Consider the following 13,775-nt stretch of genomic DNA (forward strand, 5'->3'; position numbering starts at 1 on the left):
CTATTAACATTTATTTCCAGTACTCCTAAATACCATATTTAGGTACCTACTGTTATCGTTTGTAAGACAGTACCTACCTATATTGATTTTGTATGGATTGTATAGTATGAACCTATATACTACGTATCTTGTGCAGTTGCCTAGTAAAATATTTTCATTTATTTTTCGGGAAAGTGTCTAAATATATCTTTAAATTTCTTCAGTGCGTGTGGTTGCCACTGAGCTACTTCTAAAAAGCTGGACTTATTTTAACGAATTTTTTGTGTGTGTTGGTTTTAAGAATGGTATAGATTAATAATTCGAAACCGAGCAAAACCGCGGGCAAAGAATAGGTATAAACCTAACTCCTTTTGTTCAATCTTGAATTCGCTTTACAATCAATAAAACTATTATATATTCATATACAAATACAAATAATTGCATACAAAATCAGGGTAACGGTGTTAATTAAAGCATACGAAATACGTGCTTGAACTAAAGCTTATATAAATCACAATTTAAATGTGTATTAAAAAGGAGCGTGTGTTGCATAAATAATTAACTCCTTGTTTGCATTCACATTAGCGCACCCACGCACAATGGGTAAAATATCTAGAAGGTAGAATTAGATCAAAAATACAGCAATAAGTTTATATTATGCCGAGGTCAACTGCAACCTACATAAGTTTCGCCCACATTTCCTTGTCATAAACATTAAATTTAAGGAGACAGTTTGCTCTGCAGTTTCATTGACGCTGGCACGTTATTTTGTTTATATGAAAATTATTGTGACGTCTTCAAAATTTGACACAAGTTTTAGTCGGTTTTGATTAGTTTTGAGCTTAGATTTGGTAGTAGTTGCTAAATTATTTGTGAATAAAATTATAAAGGTTTGAAATACAAATGTCATCTACACTTATATTCGTCGGGCTACCGGAGGACTCGAAGAGCTCAATCACAAAGTAAGTAAGTTTTTATAATATCCTCATGTCATCTGTTTGCAATAACGACCACACCTCAATAAACTCTCTCTCCTCGGCTAAACTGTACATTATAGGGCGTGGAGTTGAGAGTCGTAATTTTTTTTGTGGTTAGCTATTGTCCTATGGAACCTAAATCTGAAATTTCACAGCGCGAAAACTTTTTGTTTTTGAGTCACGAATTTTTGAAAATCGGAAAATTTTACTCCATTTTATCTTAGAAATGCGAACTTACTGTTATGACAGTGTCAAATTGACCTACAGCGATTGTCAAACGCGTTTCATTTCAGGTAAAACATTTCTATCTAACAAAAAAAATATTATAATTTAAATTTTATTTATGAAATTTGTATATTTTTTAACAACAACATTAAAAATAATTATTATTAAGTATAGTTTTTGTAAAATAGATTAAATAAAATAAAATTATTAATATTCGCAATTTATAATTTAACAAAAATATTAATCGAAGTGTCTAGTCGTCCGCTAAACGGATGAATAAAATAAATTAGTCGTCCGATTACCGGATGAATAAAATAATTTAATCGTCCGATTATTCGGATTACTAGATAACCTTTTAACACTAAGGGTGCACTCACACACATCAGTCACCGTCAAGTCACCGATGACTGATCGGTGACGGTTTGTGTACGTATCCACAAACACCAGTCACCGTCATGTTGTCCGTCAGTCACGTCGCCGGTTTGACTGAATCATTGAACACATACATCAGGTTAGTCAGTGATTAGACGTGTGTCACGCTAAAGAACAGATACTGCCCTGACGGATAAAATGCAATACACGTGTAGCAATTGACGGTAGCACGACGCTGACTGAACTGAGACGTGACGGCACCGGGTGAGTGGGGATAAAAGTATGATACATGTATGGAAAGATTATTTGACGTGCCTGACCGGTGACGTCACTGATAGATTTCGTGCCGGCGACTGTCGTGTGGGAACAGAGTCATACTAGAACTATTGATACATATTTTTTTTTAATCCTGTCCGGTGACGTGCCGTGACTGATGTGTGTGAGTGCACCCTAAAGCTAGTTGGGTTGGACTAAAGCAAAGGGGGCGCAGGACTTTTGATGGAGTTGGTGTCATTAACACCTATTTATTATTGTTTTATCGTAAAGATAACGCTAATATAAGCATGTTTTATAGGAACAACTTTTCTCTAAAATAAAAAATGGCGGAGATATTCACCCTCAATTCGTTAGGTTAGGTTTAGGTTAGGTTAGCCTTTAGGTTAGGTTAGGTTAGGTTTCTTAAAAAAAAACTACACAGAAATAGGAGCCCCGCGAAGCGGGGCTCCGTCGACGCGCAAAAAAAAATCAAGTTAGGTTAGGTTAGCCGTTAGGTTAGGTTAGGTTAGGTTTCTTAAAAAAAAAAACTACACAGAAATAGGAGCCCCGCGAAGCGGGGCTCCGTCGACGCGCAAAAAAAATCTAGTTTAGGTTAGGTTAGCCGTTAGGTTAGGTTAGGTTAGGTTTCTTTAAAAAAAAAACTACACAGAAATAGGAGCCCCGCGAAGCGGGGCTCCGCCGACGCGCAAAAAAAAATCAAATACCTACGTGTGCCCTCCTCCCCCCACAAAAAACCTATAATACGTGCGGCAGTTCAGTGCCGCGGCAGCGGCCGGCGAGTGCCAGAAGCGACTTTAGGGCGATTCCCACTCAAACAAAAAAAAAAAACTACAGGTCATACTAATGTCTATTACATTAAATCTGTCATATTTCAAATCAAAGAGCTAATGCAATATTACTAGTATTGAAAGCTATTATTGTAAAGTAATAATTAATATTAATTGCTTCAGATCAATGTGGACCTGGAAAAAAATACCTAAAGCAAAGGGGGCGCAGGACTTAGAAAATTTTTGATGGAGTTGGTATCATTATAACACCTATTTATTATTGTTTTATCGTAAAGATTACGCTAATAAAAGCATGTTTTGTTGGGGCAACTTTTCTCTAAACTTGATAATTACCAAGATACATGACGGATTGTAAAATGTAAATTTTTTCAATGATGGAATATTATGTATTCAATATTAAGCTGCGAAAGTCCGAATCTAGCTAAAAAACGTTACGCTAAAATAAGCATTGCATTATCATAAGACTTGCCACAGAACCGAAGCTGTCAACCCCGAATTCCACGTGGTCTTGTCTGCCCTACCCCTAGAGTGTATGTAAAAAGCCGGAGGCGCGGAGGGAGAGCAGCCCTTGCCCGCCGTAAGCTGAAGCTGCGAAGTGGAGTACGGGCGACCGTGCTTTGTCACGCAAGGGCGGAAGGGCTGCACTTCCCGTAGCGCCGGAGCTAAGGCAGTGTCTGAGACAATATAAAAAAGACATGAGGAGATAGGGAAAGGGTTAGGTTAGGTTTTATCATCAATCTTTGAGGGCGAATATCTCGGCCATTTTATATTTTAGAGAAAAAGTTTTTTTTATAAAACATGCTTATTTTAGCGTTTTGAATAAAAATTATGTATTTTATGATTCCTATACAATTTTCACTTTAGATCAAAAATTTTCTAAGTCCTTACTTTGCGCCCCCTTTGCTTTAGGCGGACCAAAACTTAATTTGTAAATATCTCGAAAACTATTAATTTTCGCGCCCCCCCCTTTACAGGGGAAGTTCCTAGTACCCACCCCCCCTCTCTCCACCCCCCACTACCCCCAAATTCCACGCCCTATAATGTACAGTTTTACCCTCTGGAACGGCTGAATTATTTTGATTAAAAGCTTTTCTTTTTTTTGTATTTAACTCCGCTTGGTTTGCGATAATCACTTATTTTATATTTAGGTAGAGCCGGGGCAATTTCCTTAAATAATTTCTTTGACAAATTATGAATAAATAATATCTACAGAAAAACAACCTTGGTCTAATGCCTTGTACAGATAAAAAATAAACCCACATTTACTAAGTTCGTCTAAGGCCAGACCTTTTGGAAAGAACAAGGGACATATTTTAAGAGGTATTTCTTCATAATATCTTCATGCAAGCGTTCAGAAGCTCTATGAGAGTGCACTCTACATAGAGTGAAAAATTTTCTAAGTAAGACGGTTTTTAAATTGCATTTCAACAAGGATTTTTTTTATATTTCGATATAAGGTACATAGTTTCTTTTCAATTTCAAAATTAGGAATTTCCCAGGTGATATTTCATTTTATTACTACATCATCTTAAAAAAAATGAACGCCAATCCTTTTAAATTAGCTAGACAGATACCTCTCAACTAATTTATATTTGAAAACAGTGAACTCATTATTTTATATACTAAAGAGTTAGTAAATTCTTTTAATATGCTCTAAGCTTACAAGTACAGGGCGGCCGCGGCGCCAGGATGTGCGAGTAAACAGTACTGTTTATAATATGATGTTATATCTAATTGAACATGTAGGCCGCGGTAGATTTATTCTTACAGGGGCTGTAGGCGGCAGCGCCTGCCTTTACCAATTAAGGCGAACGACGGTATTGTTAAATGCTCACTAAAACAACTATTGTATTTCTGTTTATATTGCACTGACCCAATTAAGAAATGCAAGTAAACGAAATATTTGTTTACATAATGCTTAAATTATTACATACTAGTGGTACGCCCCGGCTTCGCCCGTGATACATATTTCGCAATAAAAGGTAGCCTATGTCCATTCTCGGGTATCAAAATATCTCCATACCAAATTTCATGCAAATTGGTTCAGTAGTTTAGGCGTGATTGAGTAACAGACAGACAGACAGACAGAGTTACTTTCGCATTTATAATATTAGTATGTTAGTATGGATTTACAATTCGATTTGTGTCAATTTTATTATAACATGAGTTTAAGTGACCTGTAAATTATGGAATCATCAAACATTTAAAAAATCTACAAATTTTTGAAAGACATAATATCTAAAACGTAAAGATAGAGCAGACATAGAGCGAGTATCAGCTAAGTATAAAATACGTTGTTCCTTCAATTGTAAACAGTGGAAACTATATTACTTAGAGTTATTTTTAGACGTTCACATTCAAAGCTCAGGCACAATAATAGTGTTACGAAACTAGTGTTTGCGACGATTGTCGTATTTTCTTTGATAATTTGACTCGCACTTCGCATACAATTGTAAAAGGAAAGACAGGGTGGAACAATAGAATTGTATCCTTTGGATTGCGCTAAATTAGCGTTTGCGTTGTTCTATCCGTGTTAAGGTTTTCACCGGCTGTCTCCTGGCGCAACGACTTGCTTATTGAGATGTGAAGGAATTTGATATTGTCTGTGAAAATATAATTTTATTGTACGTCACTTACATGTAAAAGAGAGGTTATTATTCAAAAGCGATAATGCGAAACATTAACTACAATCACAACAAGTAAAGTAAGGAGTTAAGTATTCTGTGCAGTGTAAATTTGGACCAGTTGTTTTCATAATTATAAAAAATGAAAATAAATATGTAATATCAATAAAATGATACTTACATACTAACTGCGGCACGATGCATTTCTAGCTGAAAGTTTATTCCTCTAATAGGCTTAGTGGGGACTAAATAGCAGGAGTGTAATTGAATAGGGCAGGTCGGGTTACATGAAGCCAGCTAGCTAATGTGCTCCCCGTCTGATGCAGTGAAGGGTTTTAAACCTATTTCTGTAGGAACGGCTTATGCTGACCTATTTTGCGATAAGAATAGGTTGCTGTTTGTGCAATTTAAAAAGTTTATGCGTTTCTATATTTACAATTTTGCTGTTATGGTAAGTTCGTAGGTATTCATTTTAAGTTTACAATATTTACCGAATTCATAACCAACTGTTTGTGTTTGCAATTATTCTTATAAACGATTTGTAATGTACAACGAAACAATTACTGTTCTAATTTTCGCTTGCAAACAATTTATGCCAAAAGCACACGGAGGAAATTTCTAGAAGCAGAAATACCGAGTTCCTAGCTGTTGATAGTCACGCACGGATGCGGTTGTTTAGACAATGGCGGCGCTCCCTCGCGGAAGCTGCTGGCTATTACATGCTCCGCTACTCTTCACCTCGTCTGCGCTCCTGGTAGCTGGAATGCGGTGGCGGGAATCGATATCGGAAATTATATAAAATTGCCATGCCTTTCATATTTATTTTTGCCTGAATGGAGCTTAATTAGGATGATGATAGACAAGGGTTTAGAGATAATTAAGACGAAAAATGTACGTTGTACGTTGTAGATGTGGCTTTAAAATTTACTGGAACGTGAGATATGCTCACTTCACCACAGTGAGTATATTGTACAGAAATACTTTAAAGACTTATCTATAAAACAATAAAAGTAGTTGATCCAGCCAACTTGTGGGGTCCGATGAATCCTCATAAATTAGAAATCGAGACTTTTCGACACAGGTGTGAGTTGTGACGTGCCACTGACATCCTGCTCACAAATATGGGATTATGGATCGACCACAACCGCAGCCGCTTTGACATTTCTCGGCCATTAGGATTAATAGTTCTTTATTCCACAAGTTATTCTTATAAGAAACGCTACAAAGGCGAAAGTGTCGTTGGCACAATTTTGATTTGTGCCCTGTGATGTTTCCAGAAAATCAACAATAAACAGTAAAATGATAGATAAATTTTCACTTTGTTGTCATGGCTGTTAACGTTAACTGCGATTATTTTTACAGCAATAAAGATGAGTTACATGAAAATACATGTACTTTTATTTTATTTTAAATAATATGTCTGGAGCACTTTTGTTCTTTTATCTACTTATTGAACCACTCCAATTTCTAAAGTAGCATTAAAGTCACTAGAAATAGTCGTCGTCGTCTGTTAATCCTTTTAAATTCCAAAGTAAGTAAACTTATATGGCTAGTAAACGAGACAAGCGTATAATTGCACATCGTAGATATAATATTTGAGTTATAGACTAAGTTGCAGACATCGATGAATCGGAAACCTATCAACTAGAACCCACGCTGCTATAACGTTTGAAAGGACGATTTAATATGGCCACGCATATCTTTGTAACATAGCAGGAAGCCATCCCGTAAAATATATATGACATTATGATGATGACGACGAAACAGAAACGTGTATATTGGTTTTATTTGTGACAAAATTAATTAGTTCCGCTCGCTCTATTTATATTCATGCAATCTCATCTGAGTAGATATTAATTAAGAGTATATCATTTATTACCCACATAATACATAATATGTAAGTACATATTGTATTGAGATTTTGGTTATGACGAGCTGTGGAATGTGGGCGCTAGCCAGATTATTATTAAAACAGATTTTTTTTTCGAAAATACTGTTCATTCTTATTATTTATTCTATTTCTTCGCACAACTTTTATAGTGTAACGTTTAGAGTCTTTTTTACGTCTACAGACCTCACAATAATAATATAGTTCAAAGATGTTATTTAAAAAGTCAACAGCGCTGTATGCTAATGGTTTTCTAATTGAAACTATCCGTCTTATGCCCATTGTATCGGGATTTTAATTAACAAAATGTAGTGAGAAAATCCAGCCCAAACATCTAAGAGCTAGCGCGCACGAGCAACTTTGTCTTCGCAACTATTTTGTCTCTCCCACCTATGGGCTAGTATGAAAGTGCGCGCACGTAGCGACGCAACTCCCCATACAAATTGATGGGAGAGACAAAATAGTTGCGGAGACTAAGTTGCTCGTGTGCGCTAGCTCTAAGTATGGAACAATCAAAATCCTTTTAATTTTTAACAACTCTAACGTTGTGAGTACACAATACAAAAGTACCTATTCATTGAATCTGAGTTTTCGTCTTTATACCTCTGAAAATGTTTAGATAGTAACAATATTATGTTATATAAATTTATTTGGTTTTGATTATTTTTTTTAAAGAGGCATTTTTTTAATTTTCCGGAATTATTTTATTGGAAAGTTGTTTAATTCCTAGAGATTTAGGTTTCAATACAAGAAGATATGAAGCGAACATGATACTAATTTAATGAATATATATGGTGTAGCGATTATAACTAAGCATAAATATAGAATTCCTAATGCTATTAACATTTCCCTCACGGCACATAACATGATAGATATTAAAATAGCAATTGCTTTTCTAAGATAGTTCGAAGTTGTTTCAGGCATTCATCGAATTTAATGAGAAATCTTGGAGGTTGTTTCCTAATTCCAATAAATATTGAAATAATAATAATTTATATTAAATGTTAATGTTTTTTTAAAATCGATTGGCTTCCAGATCTAGGTTATAATATTATGAATCACCGATAAATTGCTTACCAATGTCTATTCATTATGCCATTTTTGTATGCGACCAAAATTACATGTTAATTCAGGTCCTTGTCCAATTTGTTAAATGCAAGGATATTATTATACAACCACGCATTTTCAACATTGACCTTTAATATTTTTAAAGCGTTTAAACCCTCCGTTTTTTTAATTCTGTTAATCTCTAGACATCGGATTATATGCATTTGCATGTTTGCATATGCAAATGCATAAAACTCTCTATTTACGGCGTTAGTGCATATTTTAGCCTTTTTCCCCAATCGTGCATATTTCGTTAAGTAGCGGGAGTTTTGATTGGTTGACTAACCTTTATTAGCCATTCAGAACGCTCAGCAAGTAAACAAACCCTATTTTGGCATGGTAAAATGGCAAAAAATTACAAAATGGGCTCCATTATAAGTTAATTTTGAGCCATTCAAATAGGGCTTAATTACCCTTTTGGGGCTTAAAACTTAAAACACGGGTTAAATTCCAAAAAAGGGCTAGATTTAGCCCGAAATGGTCTAAGCTGGGCTCGCGGGTGACAAACGTGACAAATTTGCGCTCGAAAATTTGGTAAAAATGGTTAATTGTATATTGCCACAAAAACTATATTTAATTTTAAGAAAATTTCGCTGTTTTTGTACAATCTTTGATTAAAATATATAGAAATAATAAAGGTTTTTTGATTTTGTATTGTGCATATTTTAGGCATATCAGTCATTTTTAGTGCATATTTCGGCCTTTTTTAATGCATATTTGCATGCATATTTTGGCATTTTGTTAGTGCATATAATCCGATGTCTATTAATCTCTATTATCGAAAACATGGTTGCAGCATAGTTACAGTTCCGCATAACGGCTAGGTGCGTGAAATCGCCTAAAGCGCTAATTCTTGCATGTGGGTGTAATGACGGACAGAAATTCACAAAACGGAATATGTATCAAGTGGAATAATTTCTATAATATATTAAACTTGTATTTAATATAAAACTATGGAAATTATCCATCTTTTCTTGAGTGAAATTTACTTATTAGAACGGAAACTGAAACATTATAAAATGCAAAGCGTGGATAATTGGTTCCATTATATTGGACGACCTCCTGGTATTATTATTTATTCAGCCACTGCACCGTGATCCCTGTTTCGACCGCGAATACTCTAGTAGCGGCTACGAAAGGGATTAGCAAGCAGTTTTTCGCGGCTCTCGTTCGAATGGTCTGGGAATTGTCAAGTTTCACCTGCACTAATGAGCTGTAATATTGCAGCGGTTTCATGCTACCGTGGACGCCGCGGGCTTCGCCTTAGAATACTGACATTGCAATCGTTTGCTAATGATCGCTGGTAATTGATTTGTGCCTCGAATACTATGTTCTCCGTTATACTACGCGCGCTTTACATTGATTATATTTTGATGTTAAAATGTTGTTTAATTAATGTGTTGTACAAGTTATGATTTATGGGTTTGCGTCGCTTTCCGGCATTTATGAGTTGATTGCCTGACGGTAAAATTATTCCATGATAAAAGAAATTGTTTAAGAATAAAAATAATAATTTTCTTCCATTATAGTATTGTTCCCAAAACAATACCTAGTTGTCAGATTAATCCTGGAGAATAAATGTATCAGAAATTCTTCCAAATTTGGTTTTCATATAGGTATTAAACATTAACATTAAGTGATATAGTAGCGATTTTTATATTCATATCCATCGAAAATCTGACTCTAACTCGTATTAAAACATTTCCTTTTAATAGACAATTACTAATCTGATAATTTCCTAGGACAGCGTCAGCCACTGAGTTGGGGAGTGTCGATCAATTGGTGTCCACGATAGAACTACAGAACTCGTCAGCGAATACTTGCGTCAAACGTATAGAGAGAGGGTGAGCTGCTCTCAATACTAAAGTTCTTTAGTTTAGATATTATTTTGTAGTTGAGTTTTGTAAGTATCGTAGAAAGTAGTAAAAATAAATCTTATATGAAACGTGCAATATCTACGCACAAAATTCCTATCATTAAACTTTAACAAGGAAACTTCGGGAGCGCAAGTGAAATGATATTAACATGTGACATTGTAAGAGCCCAAACACGAAACTAGCAAAAATCCGCCCCATCTCCGACTGGTACGCGTCCCAATTCATGCCGAAACGATCAGAGACGATCGATAGAATAAATAATGGTCGTGATTGATGACTCGTACCTTTTCGCTAACGTACTTATTGTTTGGAGACCAATTGTTGATGGTCCCGACCTGGTTCCAAAACATAAGTGTGTATTTGGGACGATCATGCATGCTAGGGTATTTTTGCATATGCAACGAAGCGGAATTTTCATGCGTTTCCTTGTGAACGGTACTGCTTTTTATGGTTTGTTTCATGGATTACAATTTACAATATTTGATATTTTTAATTTGTTGTTATTTTACATTGTTTACATAAAAATATATTGCGCCATAATATTAATGTAATGTAAGAAATTTTACAATTTCGTCAGATAAATAACGTTTCACCCGCCGGTTTCGGATCGATTGCATAATTTGCGACAGATATGTCTACGTCAGTGCAAGTAGATGTAAACTTTTAATTGGCAACACAAATAGACTGCAAGGGACGAGGCTGTGTCCAGGCACGTATCACGGACGGACATTGATGCACGCGGCGACCACTATCCGCTATCTACACTCTTCCTTATCAATTAATTGAATAATCTCTTCCTGTGCCGTTAAATGCCATTTAAAAGACTATGTTAATTGTGTGTAGGGTTGCCATTTTGTTACGTTGACTGTTATATGTTGCTAGATCATTTGTCGTAGGTATATAATTGTGAGAAAGAAGAGAAAGTATATGTGCAAATGGCCAATTATTATTAATCTTCGTTTGATGAAAATGTTATAACTTATTAACCTACGTTTGATGCGGGATGGATAAGAATATTCGTAAATCTTTAATCTATAAAATAAAAGTTTTGTAAGTAACTTTTATGTTTCACGAACAACCAGAATTTATGGAAGGCGAAACAGTGCCAATTTTAAAAGGCTAAGGAATAAAAGTTATTTAATTATAACCACTTAAATATTAATAATTATTGTCTTCGACTTTTGATGACATAGTTACCAGGCCTTTCTTTTCGAAATTCTTTACTTTTCTCGAAGCTTCCATATAGATTTTTGAATATTTTCGTTTTTATGAACGTTTGGTAAACATGTAGCCGAGAGTAAAAGTCAATTATCTAGTGGATAGCGTGTTTCGATGTCTACCGGTGGTTTGCGGCAGTCGTTCATTACTCGAACAGATATGTGCTAATGCGATTATTTGCTCGTGCCACACTGGGGATTTCTCTAATCTTGTTCTACGAAAATGCCTTACCGCGTAATGGAGATGGTGTGGATATACTATTCGATTGTTTCCATAGAACTTGCTTGCGGGTAAGAAAAGAAGATAAATTTAGTAATGATAGGTACCAACTAACTAAAAATCTTAAGTTCAATTGGAACTTCTGTTCCTTATTCGCCACACTAATTAGTGGACTACTGTATGATAAAAAGACTTATTATTACTCAATAAAAGTAGAGCCATTTCGAAGATTGGCTTAAACAAATATAATATTAAGAAAGTTTTTTTTTATATAATTGTAGCTCTGTTATTTCATAGTTAAATTATACAGAATTTCCTTTTCATTTAAATAAATAAAATACTCTATACTCTTGTTCTATAGGTACAACCTTGCCTAGGTCTAAACTTTTGTATTTTCATATCTATAATACACATAGTATCGCTATAATTTATTGCTTAGAGTAAGACAAGGAACATATATCAGTAGTATTTTCTATAATATTCGTGACTGTTTTACAAAACTGGCTGAGCAAAACAAACCATAACCTACAGGCGAAACCGATCAACCCATTATCGACTTAACAATATGTGTTCTCTACACCCACTTTTGCATCCATCGATAACTTCCTAAACAACTGTTCTCAATGCATTTATAGAGTGCGTATTGTACACTGAACATGGAGAAGTAATCAGTACCGTTTATTACATAAATTACAGCGAAAATGCTGCAAGGGACATCTTGAGGTACGTTTTGAGGTGTTTCGCGTTTCGTTGGGTGTGCGTGACGTCACGACTGAAACATATTGATGTATGGACGACGTCGCAGGTTGAATGGTAATTTATATGGACCGTAATTTGAAGGCTATTCATCATGATCTTATGAGGCTGTTGTGTTTGTTTGTATAATGTTTGAGACCTCTTAAATAGGACTATATATAATGTTATAATGGCTTTTATATCATGCGGAGCAATGTAAGGTTCAATATTATTATTTTCATTATGCAATAAAATGTTCATCGTCTAATTGAAAATTGATTTACTTTAACAATAAACCTAATTAAAGGCGTTGAATAGATTGGAAATCTAATCTGGTACTTGTAATTTCGAATGTAATAATAATATGTTTATGAAATGATAATGTGTATAATGATACAACTTTCATCTATGTTATTAATTATTAACATTACATCTGTAGTTTAATTTACAAGATTAATCGATATCCTCTCACGTCCTCCATAGCTATCCCCATATAATTGTATATTAATTCAATATAGACATGAAAATAGAAATTGCCGCGGCCTTAATTAATGAAATCTCGTTATGAACATCAATAGGTATTGTATTAATAAATGAACGCACCGTGGGCGTAATTAAGCACCGTAGGAGACTAGTGAAGGGTAGAGCGCGGTCGGACAGCTGATGTCGGAACACTTGAAAAGGGATTATAATAGGGCTCATATTTGTAGTATTCCCAGATAGCTCTATTAGGCGCATTGTTAGTTGTAAAGTGTTCAATGGGTACTTCGTATTGTTGTGTACTGAGGGATTGTCCTCACAGAACTATTGCGTTGATTTCAAAATGACTAAAAGCAATCGGTATATAAATATATTTTGTATATTTTCACAAGGATGAAGAAATTTAAATTTAAATGACAAAGTGAAATTCAGTCAAGGCTTGATATTTATCACAGAGAGTTTAAACTTTCAACGTTATATAATATCAAATTGATTGATTACAAACTATAAATATGTACAATGTACATTAAATAATTACAAACTTAATTAAAAAAAACATCAATCTTAAATCTAAAGATACATTAAATGTATTTACATAAAATTATAATTTACCTAGGTATTGGTGTTATATTTAGGAAGTATATGGTTATGCTCTCAGTTTCCAATCTCTATACCTAATTATGACTGACAATATATTCGAGTAGGCATCTGTATTCGCTTTCCATTTACCCACAAGAAATAACCAAGAGAAAACAAGGTATTTACACCAAATAATCATTTATCATATACCTTGTTTCTATAACACATTGTATGAAGATCTAACTGTATTGGAATGTGATCTCTTTGCAGACTTTACATATTGATAGCAGATTATCTTCATAACGGATAATATTGTCGTGAATAGCGCTGTATTGAGATGTCACAAGCCGATTTGTAAGATAGATTGTCGATATATTATAATGATAGTGACATGGCAACTTTGCGCTGTAAAACATTTATATCGAATAGGC

The 13,775-nt window shown here is 34.6% G+C and overlaps 1 protein-coding gene across 1 annotated transcript in view; it reads left to right on the forward strand.

The window, feature by feature from the left end:
• Positions 1 to 825: 825 nt before the first annotated feature.
• The window catches only part of Jupiter (microtubule-associated protein Jupiter), a 120,670-nt gene continuing 107,720 nt past the window's right edge, over positions 826 to 13,775 (forward strand). The window contains exon 1 of the mRNA XM_089708203.1: positions 826 to 941. Within this exon, the coding sequence (XP_089564329.1) occupies positions 883 to 941 (59 nt within the window). The 5' untranslated portion in view covers positions 826 to 882. The remainder of the gene's footprint in view (positions 942 to 13,775) is intronic.

Source organism: Colias philodice, chromosome 20, assembly GCF_061535455.1.
Source record: "Colias philodice isolate Cphi_HAF_F1 chromosome 20, ilColPhil1 Martin Lab GWU primary, whole genome shotgun sequence".
Taxonomy (NCBI): domain Eukaryota; kingdom Metazoa; phylum Arthropoda; class Insecta; order Lepidoptera; family Pieridae; genus Colias; species Colias philodice.